Source organism: Pelophylax lessonae (assembly GCF_965119305.1).
Source record: "Pelophylax lessonae genome assembly, chromosome: 5".
In the NCBI taxonomy this organism is placed as follows: Eukaryota; Metazoa; Chordata; class Amphibia; order Anura; family Ranidae; genus Pelophylax; species Pelophylax lessonae.
The window spans coordinates 333,978,814-334,003,482 of NC_138772.1; the positions used below are offsets into that span (position 1 = coordinate 333,978,814).

The following is a 24,669-nucleotide window of genomic DNA, read 5'->3' on the forward strand; positions in this document are numbered from 1 at the left end:
CCCATCGTCCCCACGAAGCCAGCGACGTGCCACCACTCCCTGCCCAGCCAGAAAATATTTATAAAGGTCAGGCAATGCCAAACCCCCCCCCCTGACCCCAGGGCTCCTGTAACACCTGCATACCAATCCGAGGAGGGGAGTTACCCCAGATAAAGGAAAGGAACCTATCAGGCCATGGACCCGGCGGAAAACGAACGGGGGACCCACACCGGAGGGTTCCTAAGGAAAGACAGGGAGAAGTTTCATCTTTACTAGATTAATGCGCCCCAAAACCGACAAAGGTAGGTCATGCCACACCTCCGCCCTGCGCTTAGACATCCAGCAACGGGAGAAGACTAAGAGCAAGGTAGTCCACCACCCTCGCCAACACCCTGACTCCCAGGTAGGTGAACTCAGTACAAAGAGGGGGGGTTCCCCGAATTGGGACTTTTCAGGCACTTATTGATTAGAAAACAGTGTATAGTCAAAAATAGCTTTATTAGGTACAAAAATAGAAAACAAATAGAGTTAAAAACAATATACAAGCATTGGACAGATAGGAGAAAAACTCAAACGCTAGAACCTAGCAACCCGACATGTTTCGAAGATATATACTTTCTCCTTCTTCAGGGGTAGTTCATAGCGGTACTCTATTAATACAAGAATATGAGCATAAGTGCCATGAGTAGTAAAATCTGCATATACAAAACTTTTGCAGTTCACAATGTACATAACGTATAAAGTACGAGTACTTACAGAGTTGATCATATCTGGACTTTACATGCTTGTAAAAAGGTAAAAACATCTGGTTGGTCTGGTTTTAACTGGCGATGTATGACGATTTTGGTTATAATCTAATTAGATTTGTGGAACCACAGAGGGCAAGGTCAGGTAAGTGCCTCACAGATATATGACCATCTAAAGTTCTATAAGTAGGAAGCCAGGGGTAGTGCCTTGCAGATTTTAATCCAATATGGGTAAAGCCAGTCTAAGAAGATAGGCAAAAAAACACTTTTTAGATTTCACCCTTATTCCCTGAAGATAGCAGGAAAAATGAAGCATACTAGCATAATTTGAATGGATAGGGATAGCTCAAAAGTAAAAGGTTGAGCAGTCCTGATTGTAAAAGGACCGCTTGTATTACCTTAGGGTGGTTCAAAATGTGTTTGCACGTCCTCTCCAGCCAGCAACCAGCAGACAAGTGTGTTGTCTGTGTGCTGGGGGAGGTGTGCTTTTAAGCAGTGTCTGATGGAAGAAATGGGCAACAGCTGGCGTCCAGGAAGGGCTTCCTGGATCGCCGATGCCGGGCCCGCCCCCAGACCACGTGTGGGTCACGCTGCGGCGTGACGTGGTGTGGGCGGGACCGGCGCCTGCGTTCCACCGGCACGGGGAACAAAACCGTAAGTGCGGGAGCACCTCGGTTCCCGATTGGTCCGCGCCGGCCTGGGGCGGGCCCAGCGCGAGATGGATTGAGACCAAAGGGATACATCGCTACGTGAGCGATGTGTCTCACCGTGCCGGGATGGCCATAGAATGGGGGCGCCATAGTGACCTATGGATTGATTTGGGGACCTAAAACAGAGGATTGTAATGCGGACCGCATACAAATCTGGTATTGTCTAATGTGGCTGCACGCTATTAGAAAAACTCAAAGAACAACATATATCTTTGTATGTATGTGATTACAGACATCGCTAGAGAACTACCAACCAGATGTGTAACAGCACAACTCCCCAGGTAGGTGAACTCAGTAACCCATTTCAATGGCAATGAACCATCAGCCGCAGCAATAGCACCCAGATCTATGGGGAGCATGGTAGATTTATCACAATTAACCCTAAGGCCTGAGAATCTGGCAAAAGTATCTAGGATGGTAAACACCGCACGTAGGGAAGCATTGGGATCCTTCAAGAATAAGAGCATATCATCCGCATAAAGCGCCAGACACTCCCTAATGGAGCCCACTTCCAGCGCACCCACTTCTGGAGACGCGCACAGCGCAATAGCCAAGGGTTCTATCATCAGGGAGAACAGCAAGGGCGAAAAAGGACAGCCCTGTCTGGTCCCCCTACCTACTGCATGCCATGAAATTTAAAATCCACTTATTTTTCCCTTTTTTTAAAATGGTACATTTTCTCAGTTTAAACATTTGATATGTCATCTACGTTATATTCTGAATAAAATATTGAAATTTGAAACTTCCACATTACATTCTGTTTTTATTTACAAATTTGTACACTGTCCCATCTTTTTTGGGATCGGGTTTGTATATATAATTTTTTTTTTTTTTTTTTTTTTTTGTAGCTTGAGTCTCTAATCACAGAAGCATTTAAAGGGAAAGGATTTCAGAAAATCAGTGATGTGTTTGAAGAGAAGATTTCTTGCTCCTTTCAGCGACACGGCAAAGGGCTCTTAAATGTGCTGGACAGGCTAATCAATAAAGTGAGTCTCCTAGCACCATGAATATCTGACATGCCATTATTCGTATGCTGTTTTGACAGTTGGTGTTTTTAATTTAAGGAACTGGATCGTAATGAGTTTAAGCATGTGACCATGCTGATGAAATGTGTTCAGCATTTCTGCAAAAATGAAGGCCAGGGGGATTTGTCCTTAATTCAGCAGGGGCTGGTTTCCAAGATAAGTAATCAATATCAATTCCTTTTTAAGGGCCTGTTCACATCACGCAGTCCAGTGCGGTTTTTTTTTTCTGCATCAAAAATGCATGGATAGTAGGTCATATGGTTTTTAATGGCATAATTCACCAGTGTGGTCAGTTCCAGAAAAAAAGTAAAACATGCTGTGTTTTTTCTGCAATGGACTGTACTGGAACACGGTGAAACGCATCAAATGCAGTGGAATGCACATTTATTTAAGGTTAAGAAAATAAAGAGGGGGGGGGGGGAGAATGCACTGGACTGCATCAAAAATGAACTGGAATGTGTCCAAAACGCGCATGTAGAAAACCATCTGTAACGCATCCAGACTGCATTTCTGTGGTGTGAACTGGCCCTAATTGTACCTACGTTGTACAAATGGTGAATTTTAAAGCTTAAAGTATAACTAATAGGCAGGTTAGAATACAAAGGAAGTCAGGTTTTTAATGTGGTCTATGTTCTTGGTAGGGAGATTCACCCAAATCTCCAAAGCCCATGTGACAGAGTGACAAATTCTGGGCTGTCACCAGCGTAGGAATAGAGGAGAAATATTCCAATGGGGAAACATGTTTCCCAAGGGATTCCTTTATTTTGGAGGGATTTCTTCTCACTTCCTATTTTGGCAGTGGGGCAGGAATCTAAACAAAATCTCCCTAATGCGACAAAAAACTGACCGGTGGTATAACACTCCCTTACGCTATCTAAAATGAATTTTTTTATTCACCTCTAACTTTCTTTATTCTCAAATAGTGGCAGTCATGATTGTATGCACTACAATTTCTGTCAAAGAGCTAATCGCACAAGGAAAGTGTATAAAATTACAAATGATGAGTTCACATAGGCCTAAATGGGAGGTAAAAACAGATCCGCTTTTGAACACCTATCTACAAAACCATGTTGACTGCTAAGGTCTGTACAAATTGCCAAGACTGCAGTGCATTGCTTTGCGGTGCAGCAGATTTTACTCAGCATGTCATAAGAAAAAGGTATAACTTTACCCTCTGCCTGCGTACTCTGCATGAATCCGACAAAAATAAAATAAAATTAACTCACCATTGTATGCAAACTCAAACCAATACTTGTGACAATATTCATTATAAATTAATTCATGGAATTATATTTTGATTATGAAGTAGCTGGTTATAAGGCAATGTAAACCTAAACGTGATCTGCAGTAGATCACATTTTAGAAATCTTTGGGTTTTGCTTTGCAGGTGTTAAGGAGGTTTTTTTTCCCCCCAGTTACAGCGTGGTCTTCATGGCTTTAATGAGAGTTTTGGGCAAGCAGCACCACCTGCCAAACATGACATGCTGAGTGTAAATAAACAATATAAAAACCACGCTCCCTTTTAAAAGTAACACTACTGCATCAGGGGAATCTGACCCCTGATGACGTCAGATGCTGCTGATGAAACACTTAGGGTGGGATCTTGTGTAATGCGTCACTTCTGCCATTTTGGAAGGCAAACCAGTGTCCCTGTAACACAAAATAAGCTTGTCTTAAAGTGGAGTTCCGGCTTCGGGGGTGAATTTTAGATAAAACTACCCCCGGGACAGTCAGGGCTAGTGCATTCCATAAAGGGTAGCCTCTGTACTGCCCCGGGTCGCATTTACCTTTTTAGAAGAAATACGTATTAAAATTTTTGGTCCAGCGCTGCCATCTCAGGTGTGGGCAGCTGAAGCCAGCACGTCCTCTTCGGTGACGTCGAAGTCCCAGAATGTCCTGCACTGGCCCCGCTCGTCACTTCCAGTGCAGGCGCGGCATCCCTGCACAGCTTCTGGGCATGCCCAGAAGCTGTTTAGCAGGGAATGCCGCGCCTGCACCAGAAGTGACGAGCGGGACCAGTGCAGGCACATTGACTCCTGGGAGCGATGACGTTCAGCTCCCAGGAGTCATCGCAAGCCGGAAGAGGTGGCGCAGGCCGCGGCTGCAGAGGGAGGAAGTGGAAGGAAGGTGAGTATATTTTCTTCAAAAACAAGGTAAGTGAACAAAAAAAAATTCGGGAGCATCCATTTCTTTTTCAGGTGACCCTCAGCAAAAGGATGGCCCAAAATCATTTTTTTTCGATTTTTGAGGCTGGAACTCTGCTTTAACTGCATCTTCTGTACTGTTAAGTGGTTTTATTTATGCGTAAGAAATAAATTGATGTTACTACATTATGAAGAACCTTTTTGTTTTTCCCTGACTTTATGGTAGAACACTCTTGGAGTTTACATCTGATTGGAGTGGATCGCCAGTTGGTGCATAAGCTTTATGAGAGTGTACAGTGGGGGATCGAAAGTTTGGGCACCCCAGGTAAAAATGTCTAATGTGCATAAAGAAGCCAAGGAAAGATGGAAAAATATCCAAAGGCATCAAATTACAGATTAGACATTCTTATAATAAGTCAACAAAAGTTAGATTTTATTTCCATCATTAACACTTTAAAAATTACAGAAAACAAAAAAAGGCGTCTGCAAAAGTTTGGGCACAGAATTTATAGCATGCACTGCCCCTTTGCAAGGCTAAAACCTGCCAGTGTCATGGATTGTTCTCAATCATCGTCTGGGAAGACAAGGTGATGTCAATCTCAAAGGTTTAAATGCCCAGACTTATCTGACCTTGCCCCAACAATCGGCACCATGGGATCTTCTAAGCAGTTGTCTAGAAAACTGAAACTGAAAATGGTTGACGCTCACAAAGCTGGAGAAGGCTATAAGAAGATAGCAAAGCGTTTTCGGATGTCAATATCTTCTATTCAGAATGTAATTAAGAAATGGCAGACATCAGGAACAGTGGAAGTTAAAGCAAGATCTGGAAGACCAAGAAAAATATCAGACAGAACAGCTCGCAGGATTGTGAGAAACAATTCAAAACCCACGTTTGACTGCACGATCCCTCCAGAAAGATCTGGCAGACACTGGAGTTGTGGTACACTATTCCACTATAAAGAGATACTTGTGCAAATATGGTCTTCATGGAAGAGTCATCGGAAGAAAACCTTTTCTACATCCTCAACACAAAAATCAGCGTTTGAACTTTGCAAATGAACATATAGACAAGCCTGATGCATTTTGGAAACAAGTTCTGGGGACTGATGAGGTTGAAATTGAACTTTTTGGCCGGAATGAGCAAAGGTACGTTTGGAGAAGGGGCACAGAATTTAATGAAAAGAACCTCTGTCCAACTGTTAAGCATGGGGCTGGATCAATCATGCTTTGGGGTTGTTTGCAGCCAGTGGCACAGGGAACATCTCACGAGTAGAAGGAAAAATGGATTCAATAAAATTTCAGCAAATTTTGGATGGTAACTTGATGCCATCTGTGAAAAAGCTGAAGTTAAAGAGGATGGCTTCTACAAATGGATAATGATCCTAAACCTCGAAATCCACGGGGGATTACATCAAGAGGTGTAAACTGAAGGTTTTTGCCATGGCCTTCACAATCTCCTGACCTCAACATAATTGAAAATCTATGGATAGACCTTAAAAGAGCAGTGAGTGACACACAGCCCAGAAATCTCAAAGAACTGGAAGACTTTTGTAAGGAAGAATGGGCAAAGATACCTCAAACAAGAATTGAAAGACTCTTGGCTGGCTACCAAAAGCGTTTACAAGCTGTGATACTTGCCAAAGGGGGCAGTACAAGAAATTAACTCTGCAGGGTGCCCAAACTTTTGCAGATGCCATTTTTGTTTCGGTTATTTTGAGTGTAAATGATGGAAAGAAAAATCTAACTTTTGTTGACCTATTCTAAGAATGTCTAATCTGTAATTTTGATGCCTTTTTGGAGATTTTTCCATCTATCCTTGGCTTCTTTATGCACATTGGAACAAGAGGGGATTTGGTGGGACTTTAAATGAGGCGTGTGGTTAGAGATGACCATCAAAATTATATGTAAAAAAGAGAGTATATGTGCATACACGTCCAAGCAAAGAACATGAAAGGGTACACATGTAATCTGATTTATTTTGTATGCACAATGGTAACATAATGCAATAATGACATACAATGGATCCCAGTAGACATAGCATATCACAAACAGTTACATATCAGAATAGGTATAAATTAGATTCTAAAACATTCCGTAACAAAGTAGTGGATACTCCATAGTAATTGCATCATGTATGCTCGACGCGTTTCGTGTATGTATAACACTTCCTCAGGAGCTGGTGCAATGGATTAACTATAAGGGGGAGAATATAATGGAAATCACAATGTGTCTAATAGTATGGACACCCAATTAAAAATATGTAGTTTTGTATGGAATTGCTTACAATGGAGTAAAAGCTGTAGCCTCAGGGAATTTGCCATGGAAGGAACTCCATATTGTCTGCCCCGGGAGCTGAGGGAGCAGTACCAGGCACGAACGAGGGCGAACACAAACATTGCAGTGAGAGAATCTGGGTAGTAAGAGAAATGACAAGCGTCTCAATAAGTCATCTCATAAGGTATCAATAGTCAAATTAGATATATATTGCACTGAAATGTGCATTACATTACACAAAGTAATGGAGTAATAAGAATAAAGAATATTGAGAAGATGGATAAACTCCTAGAACCAGAGATTGAGGACATGGTGAAAAGATCAATATAGGATACCCCATAGAAAAAATTGTGAGGATGGTACCAGTATCAGTGGTTGTAAGGAACCAAGTGAAAGTAAATAAGTGAAGACCGTAGAGTGAGTGTGGGGAGTGGTCAGTATGACCCAAAATGGAAAACTAAACCAAAGTCTTCACTTATTTACTTTCACTTGGTTCCTTACAATCTTGTCATTTCTCTTACTACCCAGATTCTCTCACTGCAATGTTTGTGTTCGCCCTCGTGCGTGCCTGGTACTGCTCCCTCAGCTCCCGGGGCAGACGATATGGAGTTCCTTCATGGCAAATTCCCTGAGGCTACAGCTTTTACTCCATTGTAAGCAATTCCATACAAAACATATTTTTAATTGGGTGTCCATACTATTAGACACATTGTGATTTCCATTATATTCTCCCCCTTATAGTTAATCCATTGCACCAGCTCCTGAGGAAGTGTTGTACATACACGAAACGCGTCAAGCATACATGATGCAATTACTATGGAGTATCCACTACATTGTTACGGAATGTTTTAGAATCTAATTTATACCCATTATGATATGTAACTGTTTGTGATATGCTATGTCTACTGGGATCCATTGTATGTCATTATTGCATTATGTTACCATTGTGCATACAAAATAAATCAGATTACATGTGTACCCTTTCATGTTCTTTGCTTGGACGTTTATGCACATATACTCTCTTTTTTACATATAATTTTGATGGTCATCTCTAACCACACGCCTCATTTAAAGTCCCACCAAATCCCCTCTTGTTCCAATTGATATTAGGGATGGAGATACAATAATTTGTAACCTCATTTAAAGTCCCGACCTTTCCCCCTTTCCTCTTATTGCACATTAATACAAATTTTTACCTGGGGTGCTCAAACTTTTGATCCCCACTGTATCTCAACATATCCTATATGCGCTTTATGCTTGAGTCTGGTGAGTAGGAATTTTTTTGTGATGGTGGTGGAATAGCGCACTAACCACGCATTATTGCATAGAGGAACCAGAGAAGATCTCTGAAACTCCGTTCTTTGCACGTTTTGGAGCACTTTTGGTGTAATATGGACAATTTGCACTTGTGTTATTTTTAAAGGGAGCACTGTTTTTATATTTACACTCAGCATGTCATGTTTGGCAGGCGTGCTGCTTGCCCAAAACTTTCATTGAAGCCATTAAGATTGCGCTCTAACTAGGGGAAAAAATAAAACCTAAAACCTCCAGAACACCTGCAAAGCAAAACTCAAAGGATTTCTAAAATGTGATCTATTGCAGATCACTTTTCAGAGGTGCAGCTGTGAAATGGGCCTAGACTAGACAATACTCCATGTAAAACAAATCTGAGTATTATTCATCTTTGTTTTGTTACATGGTCGTTTGGTTTGAGAGAACCTTGGAGTTTTTGAAAATCTGTGATGAGACTAACTTGTTGGTTCCTGCACTTGTGGAAGAATTTTACGACACTGCTTTGGTATGTTTTAACTAAAAAAACGTTTTTTTTAATGTTTTTAAATAGAATTGATGTGAACTTTAAAAATATAGTTATGAACTATGTATGTAATGCATGGATCTTTACCGTCATAATAATCCCATATTTTGTTACCCTGGGACTGCTTAGTGTGATTTTGTGTTGCATCAAAATCTCTACCTGCTAGTGAGTACTCCTTTGAGAAAATGTCTGAGAGGTACACTATATTACCAAAAGTATTGGGATGCCTGCCTTTACACGCACGTGAAATTAAATGGCATCACAGTCTTAGTCTGTAGGGTTCAATATTGAGTTGGCCCAACCTTTACAGCTTTAACTCTTCTTGGAAGGCTGGACCAACTGATATGAGAGACATATACCAATCAAAAATGTATGTAAAATATTTTTTATTCAGAATAATCCTAATACTATACAACACAGTAGTACAGTAAACAATATACATTAACACACATAGAGACGAAAGACATGTGTGGACCTCTTAACACCCGACCCACACAGGTACATAAAGAGATGCCCTATAGTGGCGCTAGGTAAGGGTGTCAAATGCATTTCGCCTACTCGTCTTCTTCAAGGAAGGGTAGGTGTAGAGGATTCACAATATCATTCTAAAATCAGAAATGGTCCCATATATAGAAGAGTAAGGGCTGCCTATGAGCATTTCAGAAGCTGGATTGCCAGTACATGAGATGATTCACAATTGTTTCAAAGCATTTTATAAGGAACAGGTTGTACGATTTGTCTTCAATGGGGAATTGATTGTACAGAGTAGCAAGGGCCTTGGGAGAGATTATCCACCGTGGTCCAAACAAAGGCATGGAGAAGAGCTGGGGCATATAACCAGACACAACCAGAGCCCTTGACCACTGGCCCATATAGAGCCCTCAGACGATGTCCCTCTCCAGGGAGTCCTATGAAGTCTGGGGAAGCTGCTGTAATCTAGGCTAGTCTTATGGGTAAGCCATACTAGCAACCCTTGGAGTGTGCTGGTATGCCCCTCTAGCCCATCCAGTCCGCTCTCGCAGCAGTCTTGCCCTCTGTCTTTTACAATTCACAAATTTTTGGCTATGCATTTTAGGGTGATGGTGCAGGAATAGATTGATTGGACGTTCATCTTTTGTATCTTCTTGGAAGGCTGTCCACAAGGTTTAGAACTGTCTGAGAATGTTTGACCATTTTTCTAGAAGCGCATTTGTGAGGTCAGGCACCGTCTGATGTTGGAGAGAACATATGGCTCGCAGTCTGTGCTCCAATTCATCCCAAAGGTGTTCTATCGGGTTGAGGTCAGGACTCTGTGTGGGCCAGTCAAATTCCTCTACCCTAAACTTGCTCATTCATGTCTTTATAGACCTTGCTTTGTGCACTGGAGCACAGTCATGATTGAAACAGGACGGGCCAACCCCAAACTGTTCCCACAAAGTTGGGAGCATGAAATTGTCCAAAATGTCTTAGTATGCTGTTGCCTTAGAGTTCCCTTCACTGGAACTAAAGGGCCAAAGCCGACCCCTGAAAAATAACCTCGCAGCATAATCCCCCCCCCCCCCCACCACCACCAAATAATTAGAACCAGTGCACAAAGCAAGATCCATAAAGACATGGATGAGTGAGTTTGGGGTGGAGGAATCTGACTGCTCCTGACCTCAACCCAATAGAACACTTTTGGGATCCTGAAAGAAGATTGAATTTTTTGTTTCTCAGCTTTCCTAGTAAAGAAGCTTGAGGAAATGTTAAATGATTGTGTGATTTATGATCAGGAAAGCTAAAACAGATCAATTCTCGATCTTGGTGTGTGTGTGTATATGTATGTGTATGTGTATATATATATATATATATATATATATATATATATATATATATATATATATATATATATATATATATATATATATATATAATTTAAGCACTGTATACATGTATGTGTATATATAGGGGTGTGTGTGTGTGTGTGTGTATATATATATATATATATATATATATATATATATATATATATATATATATATATATATATATATATTTATTTCTATGTATTTTATAATCTGTTTTTGTTACAAACTTTCATACCCGAAATGTTATAAAGAACGCACAGTAAAAAAAAAAGTCATATGTAAATAGTTGGTTTGGGCTGCTCGTCCTTAAGAATTACATGAATTACAAAATAATGGTACCGCTTTCAGCACCTAAAATCGGAAACAATCCTACCGCCAGGGAGGTTAATAGAACTTAGTGCTGTCCTGGGAATGAGTCAGAAAAAATTGTTAGATTGATCGGTCATCTGTTTCAGTAATTGTCAGTAGAGTATACTCTTACCCATTTAAAAAAATATTTTTCTGTGTTTTATCTTGGTGTCTGCATCCTTTATGGTAATTGTTTCTGTCCAGACCAAGTGAAAGAGAATATTAGGTGTTGTGCTGTCAGTTTCTGAAATATCAGTAACACTAACTTCATATTTCAGCAGTCTGCTACAAGCGAGCTTGTGATTTATACTAGCTATCAATTATTCCATTGGCCACTTTTATCTTTGCTTTAAAAGACTTTGGTGCAGAAAATATTGCATATGGCAACTTGAAGTCATAACTTGCTTCTCAGTGTCGGTTCACACTTTGGCGATCCGACTTCGGGGGCGACCTGTGAAGTCGCGTGCACCGTGACTTCGGCGCGACTTGCACATACTTCACAAAATGGAAGTCAATGCAAGTCGCTCCGATGTCACCCCGAAGTAGTACAGGAACTATTTTCTAAGTCGGAGTGACTTGAGTCGCTCCTATTAGAACGGTTCCCGTAGCACAGAATGGGCCAAGACTTGTCAGGCTGATCAGTCGCCTGACAAGTCGCGGTAGTGTGAACCGGGACTCAGTTATGTTTTATTTATTTTTTGTTTCTTTTCTTTTGTTAGGTGATTTGCCGAAGTAACAGCAAAGATGGTGAGTATTTCTTGCCTACTGCAATATTTTGTGCTCTTAGCTTTAAAATTTAAATTTTTATTTAACTACCTATTTTTTTATTTCCTAATTGTTTACCCATGAGAATATATCACAATAACAAAAGGTTGTCTGATAAGCCAAAAAACTACCTCTCCACTAATCCAGAAGCAATCGTATATATTTGTAAATTGCTTATTGGTTTTTCTGGACATTTGACAAGCATCATTTTCCTGGATGTCTAATTTTTAGTTTGCTTCTCCTTTTTATCTACATAGTGTACTCTAGAAACTTCTGTTTATTGCAGGGAGGTTAGTCTCCTTGAAAACATTTTCAAGATTTGGACATATGTGCATGACTAGCTAGGCAGTATCTGCCCACTTTTTTGCTATCTTTTTGAAGATGCTATTTTCAATTCTAAAGAACGCAGACTTCTCTTGATTTAAAATTTTAGCATTTATTGGGGAATCAGGCACCCATCAGAACATTGTCAGGTTATAAAGTCCATTTTTACTAATTGGAATACCTTCGATTGAGAGGCTGCACATTTAGTGTAATTTTCTTTTAGCCTATTTTCACTGTTAGTGTCCATTCACACTGGTACGACTTGTCAGGCGACTTGGTCAGCCTGACAAGTCATGCACCGTCGCTCCCATAGTGTAGTACAGGACCGCTTCTAATAGGAGCGACACGTCGCTTCGACTTAGAAAAAAGGGTCCTGTACTACTTCGGGGCGACCTGGAGGCGACTTGCATAGACATTCATGTTATGAAGTCCGTGCAAGTTGCGCCAAAGTCGTGCTGCACGCGACTTCAAAGGTCGCCCCCTAAGTCGGAGCGACCTAGTGTGAACCGGCACTTGGCGTTCCCTACCTTATTACAAATGTTGGCTTGATAATCTTATAACTAGTGTTTGCATATGGTATATACAATTTTAAAATGAAATTACTAAAACCTAATTTTGCATTTGCTTCCTATGTTTGGTAATCACGAATTGTTGCTAAAAGTGCAATCTAAGCAGAATGATTCGGTTCAAGAAACCTGACTGTACACGAACCAACATCTTAAAAGTCCAAATAGTTTTATTAAGCAAGCAAATAGCTTAAAAGTCCAAATAGTTTTATTAAGCAAGCAAATAGGTTCCAACAGACACTGCAAGTCTGCATGATCTGTTGTTGAAATGTGTTGGGTGTGTCTAGAGCTGGAATGCATTCAGTGTGCTGCAACTAGACTTTTAAGATGTTATGTTGTGCAGAGAGCTTTCTTGAATTGAAGCAAGGGTGGACTCCTGGGCTTTGGCACCCAGATGGTAAGCGCGATCAAGGAGGAACAAGGTAGTATTGACAGTGGTGGGATATGCTGTGATCACGTAATTCCAAACAAAGATTCATTAAATGTTTTATTATTTTCTGTTAGGTGTAAAGCAGTTACTGGATTCCTTTTTCTTTCATCTTGGATATTTAATGGCAGATAAGTGGCCTGCGTTTCATATTCAGTTGGAGGTGATCAATGTTCATATATTTCACTTTGTGTATTTCTGACCTATCAATAAGTTTATAAAAAAAAAACTTTTTTTTTTTTTTTTTTGTTTCCAAAAATAACTGTAAAAAAGGCAATAAAAACTTTCAACCACATTCTGGATCATATTTCACGTGAAGATAAGAAGTCCCTTCAATCCTCTGATGAGATGAACGCTCTGCTGTAAGTGATATATGTGGACTCTAATAGTTGAATGAACTGTTCAGTACATCAACAATTTAATATATGAAATTCAACAGCCAATCAATTTTTTTTTTTTGTGAACCCGTTACAAGAAACTTTGGTTGCTAGGCTTGCTGCACTTTACTGTTCTTTTTGTACTAGCTTATCAAAGAAGTCAAAATACACTTTGTAATGTATATTTCTTTGCTCGATAAGGGACACAGGATACGTGATTCAGGATGATTGGGTTATGCTGCTGCCTTCAGCTGTAGGGACAGCCTAATATAAAGTCTCCCGCCATACTTCAAATTTCTCCCCAGTAATTTAAGAAGCAAAACTTTTTTTTTTTTTCTGCTTTTAATCAAGATTTTTTTTTTTTTTTCCTCTGGCAAGCTTCCTCAGTTGCTGCAGAACCATGGAGTCTATACCTGGACCCCCACTATGGGAAAACAGGGATGACCTGTAATGTGGGCTGAGGGCACTGGGCTCTGTTAGCCACAGAGTGCTCTTTAGCTCCAGGGATATGGAGCCCCCCATCTGGTGGAACCCTGTTCCTGAGGACACCTTGGGGGGTATACCCACCATGGGTTGTTCCCACTTGTGAAAGTGGGGGACATATCCCCATCTTTCCAGCACACTTCCAGAACAGTCATCCTTAACACATCATTGCCCTTCCTTTTGGGTGTAGGGTTCCACAAAGATGCTAGCCCCTGTATTTGGCCTAATTGGCCCTTGGAGCATCACCTCAGTGGTATACCTGAATGATCTCCTAATGAGATAACTGTCGGTCAATATACAGAAACTCTTCAAACTCTGCAGATGTTTGGGTTGATCCTGAACCACCATAAGTCAACACATTAGTTTGGAGTATGTTGGCCTTTTTCCTGGATAATTCTTTGGCTTAGAAGTGAACACTTCACTGTTTGTTGAGCTAAGAAGAGAATAACAGCTAATGAGAATGGGAAGTGACCGACATCTGTCACCTCAAGAAAAGATTTAGGCGCATACTACTGCATATGCCATGTGGGGTTTTAAAGAGACTGTGACACCACCTTAAAAAATTTGCTGGTAAAGCACAAGGAAGGCTTTTACAGTATTGGTGGCGATCAGTGATTTTTAGCAGGACTGCGACATTACGCTATGAGTCCTTTTGTTTTCATGTGGGAGCCAATGTGGTGAGAAGAGATCTTAAGCAGAGAGGAGGCTTCTTGATCTGTCTGGACCAGCCTTTCTCAACCTTTTCAACAGAGGAACCCTTGAAATACATTTCTGGTCTCGGGGAACCCCTGCTAAGAATTAAAAATCTACAAATCTTGACACTTTAGTGTGACAGTGGGAAGAATGCACCTTACTCTTGTCGTCATTGGGAAGAATTACCCCGTTACAAATAGCAAAAAGGAACAATGGTGTCATTGGAAGCTTATCTGAGAGGCAAAAATTGCCCATTGCTCAAGGAACTCCTAGCAACCTCTGGAGCAACCCTAGGGTTCCACTGAACCCTGGTTGAGAAACCCTGGTCTGGACGATCGTTAAAGGTTTTGTTATATCAGTGCTCTGGTGAGTGACTGTCTAAGGGAGAGGTCTAACGAAGTGTTGACAGGTTCGGTGCATTTCGTTTGGACTTCACTTCTGCTTTTTAAATGTTTAATCATCACTGACACCCATATGGGGTTGTAAAGGATTCTTAAAGGCACAGGAGGTGTATTTCTTCTGAAGAGCACTGCTAATGCGGACATTATTTTTATTATAAAAAGTGTAGACATAATGGGATATGATTGTTGTATATTACAGCAGCTGCCACTAGTGCCAAAAATTTTTCATACTTTTTAATGTTATATTCATTAATTGTGATTTGATTTATGTATGTGTATTACATGATTAGTCATTGCAATCCTACAGGCGCTGAGAGAAAGGGATACAGTGCCTTGCGAAAGTATTCGGCCCCCTTGAACTTTGCAACCTTTTGCCACATTTCAGGCTTCAAACATAAAGGTATAAAACTAATTTTTTGTGAAGAATCAACAAGTGGGACACAATCATGAAGTGGAACGAAATTTATTGGATATTTCAAACTTTTTTAACAAACTGAAAATTTGGGCGTGCAAAATTATTCAGCCCCCTTAAGGTAATACTTTGTAGCGCCACCTTTTCCTGCGATTACAGCTGTAAGTCGCTTGGGGTATGTCTCTATCAGTTTTGCACATCGAGAGACTAACTTTTGCCCATTCCTCCTTGCAAAACAGCTCAAGCTCAGTGAGGTTGGATGGATAGCATTTGTGAACAGCAGTTTTCAGTTCTTTCCACAGATTCTCGATTGGATTCAGGTCTGGACTTTGACTTGGCCATTCGAACACCTGGATATGTTTATTTGTGAACCATTCCATTGTATATTTTGATTTATGTTTTGGATCATTGTCTTGTTCGAAGACAAATCTCTGTCCCAGTCTCGGGTCTTTTGCAGACTCCATCAGGTTTTCTTCCAGAATGGTCCTGTATTTGGCTTCATCCATCTTCCCATCAATTTTAACCATCTTCCCTGTCCCTGCTGAAGAAAAGCAGGCCCAAACCATGATGCTGCCACCACCATGTTTGACAGTGGGGATGGTGTGTTCAGGGTGATGAGCTGTGTTGCTTTTACGCCAAACAAACATAACGTTTTGCATTGTTGCCAAAAAGTTCGATTTTGGTTTCATCTGACCAGAGCACCTTCTTCCACATGTTTGTGTCTCCCAGGCAGGTGGCTTGTGGCAAACTTTAAACGACACTTTTTATGGATATCTTTAAGAAATGGTTTTCTTCTTGCCACTCTTCCATAAAGGCCAGATTTGTGCAGTATACGACTGATTGTTGTCCTATGGACAGAGTCTCCCACCTCAGCTGTAGATCTCTGCAGTTCATCCAGAGTGATCATGGGCCTCTTGGCTGCATCTCTGATCAGTCTTCTTGTATGAGCTGAAAGTTTAGAGGGACGGCCAGGTCTTTGCAGATTTGCAGTGGTCTGATACTCCCATTTCAATATTATCACTTGCACAGTGCTCCTTGGGATGTTTAAAGCTTGGGAAATCTTTTTGTATCCAAACCCGGCTTTAAACTTCTCCACAACAGTATCTTGGACCTGCCTGGTGTGTTCATGTTCTTCATGATGCTCTCTGCGCTTTAAACGGACCTCTGAGACTATCACAGTGCAGGTGCATTTATACGGAGACTTGATTACACACAGGTGGATTCTATTTATCATCATTAGTCATTTAGGTCAACATTGGATCATTCAGAGATCCTCACTGAACTTCTGGAGAGACCTTGCTGCACTGAAAGTAAAGGGCCTGAATAATTTTGCACGCCCAATTTTCAGTTTTTATTAAAGTTTGAAATATCTAATTTCGTTCCACTTCATGATTGTCCCACTTGTTGTTGGTTCTTCACAAAAAAATAGTTTTATCTTTGTTTGAAGCCTGAAATGTGGCAAAAGGTCGCAAAGTTCAAGGGGACCGAATACTTCGCAAGGCACTGTATGTACAGTTGGGTCCATCTATATTTGGACAGACACAATTTTCATACTCTTGGCTCTGCATGCCACCAGAATAAAAATTAAAAATGAAACAATCCAAATGAATTTGAAGTGCAGACTTTCAGCTTTAATTCAAGGGGTTGAACATGAATCTCAAGTATAAATTTTAGGAACTGCAACCATTTTTATACACAGTTCCCCCTATTTTCAGGGGCTCAAATGTAATTGGACAAATTAATATAATCCTAAAATGTTCATTTTTGATATTTTGTTGCGAATCTTTTACTGGCAATGACTGCCTGATGGCTGGAATCTATGGACATTACCAAAGACTGGGTTTTCTCCTTTCTGATGATTTGCCAGGCTCTAACTGCAGATGCCTTCAGTTGTTCTTTGTTTGGGTCTTTCTGCCTTTAGTTTTACCTTCAGAAAGTGAAATGCATGCTCAATTGGGCTGAGATCAAGTGATTGACTCCGCCATTGCAGAATATTCCACCTCTTTTCCTTCAAAAGCCCCTGGGTTGCTTTTTCAGTGTGTTTTGGATCATTGTCCATCTGTACTGTGTAGCGCCGTCCAATAAACTTTGCTGCCTTTGGCTGAAACTTGGCTGACGGTACATCTGTAAGGCCCCATGCACAGTGGACATTTTTGGAGCTGCTGTTAGCAGCGTCAGACGTTATTTTTTGCAGCTGCAGAACGCCCATCCATATTGTTCTATGGCCTCATGCACACATAGAGCTTTTAGGAGCTCCAAGTGGCAGGCGTTTTACAGCTCCAAAAAAAAACCCAGGAACTGTGTGTTCTGGAGCTGCAGCGTTAAGCTGTAAAAATGTCTGACGCTGCTAAAGGCTGAATAACGTTGCTTAACGTGCGTTAAGCCACGTTATACGTTTTTTTTTTTTTTTTTCTTCCATTCAAAATCAATGGTTCTCTATGGGAGTCTATTAATTTGAATGGAAGTCGCACCGCAAGTCAGATCAGGATGATTCGACTTGCGGCGCGAGAATCTTGAGGGGGAACTCAAAATGGGGAAAAACGGTGTGGGGTCCCCCCCCAGGTTTCAAACCAGGCCCTTTGGGTCTGGTATGGAATTTGAGGGTAGCCCCACGCCGAAAAAACGGTGTGGGGTCCCCCCAAAATCCATACCAGACCCTTATCCGAGCATGCAGGCCAGGAAAGGGGAGGGGACGTGCGAGCGGCCCCACCCCCCCTGGACCATACCAGGCCACATGCCCTCAACATGGGGGGGTGTGGGTGCTTTGGGGCAGGGGGGGGCTCTGCACTCCCCACCTCAAAGCACCTTGTCCCCTCATCCCCACAACCCTGGTCGGTGATTGTGGCGGTCTGCGGGCAGGGGGCTCATCGGAATCTGGAAGCCCCCTTTAACAAAGGGGCCCCCCAGATGCCAGACCCCCTCCCTATGTGAATGGATATGGGGTATGGGGTATACCCATTCACCCCATAAAGGGCAGTGTGTGTAAATAACGACAGACGTTTTGAAGAATTTATTTAAAATCTTCATCCAGTCTTCTCCTCTCTTCTGGTCTTTTGCCTCCTCTGGTCTTTTGCCTCCTCTGGTCTTTTGCCTCCTCTGGTCTTTTGCCTCCTCTGGTCTTTTGCCTCCTCTGGTCTTTTGCCTCCTCTGGTCTTTTGCCTCCTCTGGTCTTTTGCCTCCTCTGGTCTTTTGCCTCCTCTGGTCTTTTGCCTCCTCTGGTCTTCTTCTTCTTCTTCTTCCTCAGTCCTCCTCCGACGCTGTCACCGGTGATTATGCTGGTCTCTGCAGCTTATTGTATAGTAATTAGGGGCGGGGCCTCCCGGTGACATCACTGGGAGGCCCTGCCCCGTTATGTCACCGACTCCATCTGTGCCATAAGGGGGTGGGGCCTCACTGAGAGGCCACGCCCCTAATGGCTATATAACAAGCTGCAGAGACTGGAGCCGGCATAATCACCGGGGACAGCATCGGAGGAGGACCGGAGGAAGAAGACCAGAGGAGGAAAAAGAGTGGAGGGCAGAAGAGCGGAGGGCAGAAGAGAGAAGACCGGATGAAGATTTTTAATACATTTTTCAAAGCGTCTCCTGTCGTTGTTTACACACTGCCTTTTATGGGGTGAATGGGTAAGGGTACAGTGTACCCCATACCCATTCACATAGGGAGGGGGTCCGGGATCTGGGGGGCCCCTTTGTTAAAGGGGGCTTCCAGATTCTGATGAGCCCCCTGCCCACAGACCCCCACAACCCCCGGCCAGGGTTGTGGGGATGAGGCTATTGTCCTCATCAACATGGGGGCGAGGTGCTTTGAGGTGGGGGGGTGCAGAGCCCCCCCCTGCCACAAAGCACCCACACCTCCCCCCCATGTTGAGGGCGTGTGGCCTGGTATGGTCCAGGGAGGGTGGGGCCGCTCGCTCGTCCCATCCCCTTTCCTGGCCTGCCGGGCTGCATGCTCGGATAAGGGTCTGGTATGGATGTTTGGGGGGACTAGTTTGGAACCTGGGGGGGGAACCCCACGCCGTTTTGAGAGTTCCCCCTCAAGATTCTCACAGCGCAAGTCGGATCATCCTGATCCGACTTGCGGTGCGACTTCCATTCAAATAAATAGGCTCCCATAGGGAACCATTGATTTTGAATGGAGGCAGAAAAAACGCTGCTAAAAGCTACGTGGCCAAACGTGCAATAACGCTAATGGAAAAAGCTACTGAAGGCACGTTTTTACAGCTGCTTTTTCCCGGCGTCAAACAGCTTTGGAGCTCGTTTTTAGGACGCCCTGTGTGCATGGAGCCTAAACACTGCATAATTCATCTGACTGCTTCAGTCTTCTGTAACATTGACCCAGTGCCACTAGAAGCCATGCATGCCCATGCCATCAAACTGCTTACACCATGTTTTACAGATGACCTTGTGTGCTTTGGATCATGAGTTGTTCCAAGCCTTTTCCACATTATATTTCTTCCGTCATTCTGGTACAGATTCTTCTTAGTTTCATCCATCCAAAGAATGCTTTTCCAGAACTGGTCTGGCTGTTTTTAGCTTTTTTTTGGCAAAGTTTAATCTGGTTTTTCTATTTATCAGGCTTATAAATGGTTTTCACCTTGTGGTGAAGTCTTCTCTCGATTGTAGACTTGACAATGATATGCCCACCTCCTGGAGAGTGTCCTTCACTTGTCTGGATGTTGTGAATGGGATTTCTTTACCATAGAGAGGATCCTGCAATCATCCATCAGTGTTGTCTTCTGTGGACGTCCAGGCCTTTATGTTGCTGAGCTCCCCAGTGTGTTCTTCTTTCCTCAGAATGTGCCAAACTGTTTTGGCATATAATTGTTGTGAAAAATAATAAAGTGAATCGGTGCATAATACAATCAATACATAAATTCATACAAAATTCGTAGACAAAGTGCATTCATAAAATGTTTATAGTGCAAACAATGCAAATGGTGCAAAAATTGCTGAATGAAAGTGCAGTCCAAAGTAAATGGTTCACTTAGATGGAACTGAAGTTCTGGAAAAGTGCTCGAAATATTCCATATAGGTGCCACGGTGCTCTCAAGGAAGAAACCCTTATGGGGATGCACTCACCAGACCTGGGATATAAACAAGCCTCGAACTGTGACAATATTCCCTGGATGGATGGGTCTAGCACAGCCTCCAAGTACCTCTGTTCCAGCTCCTCTACGCTCTCTCCTCAAATCATATGTTCAAAAAGAAGGGGAAGGAGCCAGACATAGAGAAGCCCGTAGGGTGTTTTATTAAATAAAATGTATTAAAACTACTCACAAGTGCAGTAATTATCAGCATTAGAATATAGCAGAATCACAGCGACTCATTCCACTTCTGCGTGCGTACCACAGTTTCAGGAAGTGACGTCGTGTGATGTTCCTCTGCACGGAAGTCCGTTGACGCGTTTCGCCCGCCAATTATGGGTGTTATTAAAGTCTAAACACCTATAATAGGCGGGCGAAACGTGTCTTCGCACTTCTGGGCAGAGGAACATCACACGACGTCACTTCCTGAAACCACGGTGGAACGCACGCCGGCAGCGTACGCGGAAGTGGAATGATTCGCTGTGATTCTGCTATATTCGAATGCTGATAATTACTGCACTTGTGAGTAGTTTTAATACATTTTATTTAATAAAACACCCTACGGGCTTCACTATGTCTGCGAATGATACTGCGACACTGACGGTATTTTCATATTGGGGACACCCCTATTGTGAAAGTGCAAAGGTGTTGGTGCTAGGCGCTATCACCAAGAAATTGTGCTGTGCGTTCTTAAAACCGTGCACAAAAATGTGTTGTGCGTTATTTGAAACGTGCTGTGAAATTTAAAACATGTACCGTGCGTTTTTAAAACAACCTATTATAAAAGCAATGTGGTGCAAGCACTAAAAATACCATCATAAGGTGCATATGTTGTGGTGTCACCACTTGGGTAGTGCTTCAGTGGTTTGTGAGCCAATATATCAAGTACACAGTACACAGTGCTTTGTGCAATGGGAAAAAATAAACATCCCGTGGATCTGCACTAGATGTAATTGCTTACCGCACTTCTTGTCCTGCTTGGCTCGATTCCCCTCATTTGCGGTCTTCGCCGGCGGTGATGATGCCGTCCTCTCTCGGGATGAAGCAGGCGGAAGTGACCTGCTCCCGGTGTCCGATAACTCACAGCACAATTTCTTGGTGATAGCGCCTAGCACCAACACCTTTGCACTTTCTTATCACTTACTGCCTCAGTGGCAGGTTGGCGGCAGCTCATCATCACCTCCAAATATCACTGATACATACTGAAGGCTCCATAGCGCTGGTATTTACCCAAAATCCCCACACCCCTATTGTGAAGAGCACAAAGATTAGCACTTTCTTTATTGAACTGTGGCGGATAACCCCATCTGGCTAATTTCTCCGCCATCTCATTGAGCCTTTTTTGTCGAACTATAGGATCCATTACAATCCTAGTTATCATTTGTGATTTAGGAATAGATTTAAAAACACCAGGCGGATGTAAACTGGTATAGTGTAAGAATTGATTGTGATCTGTTGATTTCACAAACAATTCGCTAACAATGCGATTTGCCTTGAATTCTTAAAATGGTATCCAAAAATGCAATTTTTTTTTTCAACAATTCAAGTTATCATAAATTTCAAACTTGATACTATGTGTTTTAAATACTCATGACATAAAAGGAGGAATTCCAATTCACCAAGCCTCACAAAAGTGAAATTTTTCTTGAAATTAAATGTTAAAAAAGAAGCTATTGCTCTTTTAGGTTCATGGGGGGGGAGGGAGGGAGGAGAACCCATCGCTGCTCCATTGTGTTGTAGGGAGTAGCAATCTTTGAACATAAAAAAATTTAGTTTTCAAAACGATTCCTAAAAGATGTATTGAAAAGGAAACCTGTGCTGGTAAAGTGAGTTTACCAAGAGGCGACAACAAGCTTCAATGCCTAAAATCATGTGGAATAATCGTGTAGAGACTAGATACATGTCACGTTACCAAAATGGAATTTGGATTAACTGCTAAAACTCTAATTTGAGCCAGCAAATCGCCTGTATCTTTAATATACGATTTTGTTCTGATAATCAAAGTCAAGAATGAATATAGATATTTGGGAGTGGAGAGGTAACAGAATCTATACTCAAAACAATCGGGGCAGCCTTGACTTGTTAAAGGGATTTTTGTGGAATTTAGGAAACCTATATAGTACAAGAGTTTGGCATTTAGGAAACCTATATAGTACAAGAGTTATCGGATGTTCTGTTATCAAAAAAAAATGTTTTATCTATGATCTCATCTTGCACTGCCTTTTTAATCACTTGCCGACCAGCCGCCTAAGTTTTACTGCGGCAGGTCGGCTCTGTTAAGTGAAACTACATACATGTACGTCGCTTTGTGTAGCAGTGTGGGTGGGTGCATGCGCCGATTGGCTAGAGAGGGAGCCAATTAGCAATTCTGACGGCCACGATGTCCGCCGGGCACCTGCGATCGCTCTGCCTGGAGACAGAATGGCGGTGTTAACATGGTAGAACACTGTTCTGTGAGTGAACACAGGGATCCTGTGTTCCTCCTATATAGGAACACAGGTCTCTGTTCATCCAGTGAGCCCATCCCCCACACAGTTAGAAAGCAGCCGCTAGGCAACACATTTAACCCTTTGATCACCCTTGGTGTTAACCCCTTCCCTGCCAGTGTCAGTACAGTAACAGTACATATTTTTAGCACTGATTACTGTGGTAATGTCACTGGTCCCCCCAAAAATGTCAGTTAGGTGTCCGATCTGTCCGCCACAAAATCGCAGTCCTGCTAAAAATCGCTGATCTCTGCCATTACTAGTAAAAAAAAAAAAAATAAATGACAAATCTTTCCCCTAGATTGTACACGTGATAACGTTTGCGCAAACCAATCAATATACACTTATTGGGATTTCTTTTTACCAAAAATATGTAGCAGAATACATGTTGGCCTAAAATGATGAAAAAATTTGCTGGTTTTATTTATTTTTTATGGGGAATGTTTTATAGCAGAAAGGGAAAAAATTTTTTTCAGAATTGTCGCTTCTCTTATTTTTATAGCGCAAAAAAAAAATGCAGAGGTCAATTTTTATTTGGTTTACAGCGTCGCACAACCGCGCAATTTTCAGTTATTGTAATGCAGTGGTGTATCGCAAAAAATGGCCTGGTCGTTTAACCACTTGCCGACCGCCGCAAGTACATTTACTGCGGCAGTCAGCGCCGTACAGGCAAAGTGACGTAGTACTACGTCGCTCGCCTGTGAGCCTCTAAGGGGCGAGCACGTGCCGCCGGAGGCATGCTCCCGCCCCCACTCGTTCCCTGTTAGCGGACCCGATCTCCCGGTGCAGAGGGAGAAAGGCAGGCGGCTGATGTAAACAAAGCTGCCTGTCATTCTCCCTGATCAACTGCAGAGATCATACGATCCTGCTATGTAGGATCGTATGTCTCTGTGGTTGCATCACTAGCCACACCCCTTTACAGTAAGAAGCACGCCCCTAGGGACACACTTAACCCCTTGATCGCTAACAAAGTTAACTCCTTCCCTGCCAGTGTCATTTTTACAGTAACAGTGCATATGTATAGCACTGATTACTGTAGTAATGTCACTGGTACCCCCAAAAATGTCAGTCAAGGGTCCGATCTGTCCGCCGCAATGTCGCAGTCCAGCAAAAAAATCGCAGATCGCCGCCATTACTCGTTAAAAAAAAATGAATAAATAAAAAAAATGAATAAATAAAAAAAATGACAATCTTTCCCTTGCGCAATCAATCAAAATACGTTTATTGCGATATTTTTTTTTTTTTTTTTTATATTACCAAACGTATGTAGCAGAAAACAAATTGGCCTAAAATGTTAAATTTAGATTTTTTTTTTTTTTTTTGGGGGGGGGGGGGGGGGGGAAATTTCATATAAAGTAATTTTTTCAAAATTGTCTTTTTTTTTTTTTTTCGTTTATAGCGCAAAAAGTTAACATCGCACAGGTGATCAAATACCACCAAAAGAAACCTCTGTGGGGAAAAAAGACATCAATTTCATTTGGGTACAGCGTTGCACGACCGCGCAATCGTCCGTTAAAATCACGCAGTGCCGAATCGTAAAATAGGGCCTGGTCAGGAAGGGGGTAAAATCATCCGGGGCTGAAGTGGTTAAGGGAATAAAACCTGGTCCTTAAGTGGGTTAACTACCTTTTTTTATTTTCCTTTTTACACATAAAGGATTACTGTATAAAGAACAAAGAGGGTGCACCGACCTTGTGCATTATCCAAATAAAGTTTCTTAAAAATGAAATAAGAAGAAATATACTCACAAACTATTAAAATATTATTAATTAGAATTATTCGAA

At 42.0% G+C, this 24,669-nt stretch overlaps 1 protein-coding gene across 1 annotated transcript in view; it reads left to right on the top strand.

Annotated features, from left to right (window-relative positions):
- The window catches only part of SYCP2L (synaptonemal complex protein 2 like), a gene marked incomplete at its 5' end in the record, with an annotated part of 320,901 nt that overhangs the window by 2,955 nt on the left and 293,277 nt on the right, over positions 1-24,669 (top strand). Inside the window, 6 exons of the mRNA XM_082258962.1 lie at positions 2,284-2,421; positions 2,500-2,620; positions 8,579-8,676; positions 11,588-11,615; positions 13,028-13,113; positions 13,224-13,312. Of these exons, the coding sequence (XP_082115088.1) occupies positions 2,284-2,421; positions 2,500-2,620; positions 8,579-8,676; positions 11,588-11,615; positions 13,028-13,113; positions 13,224-13,312 (560 nt within the window). The remainder of the gene's footprint in view (positions 1-2,283; positions 2,422-2,499; positions 2,621-8,578; positions 8,677-11,587; positions 11,616-13,027; positions 13,114-13,223; positions 13,313-24,669) is intronic.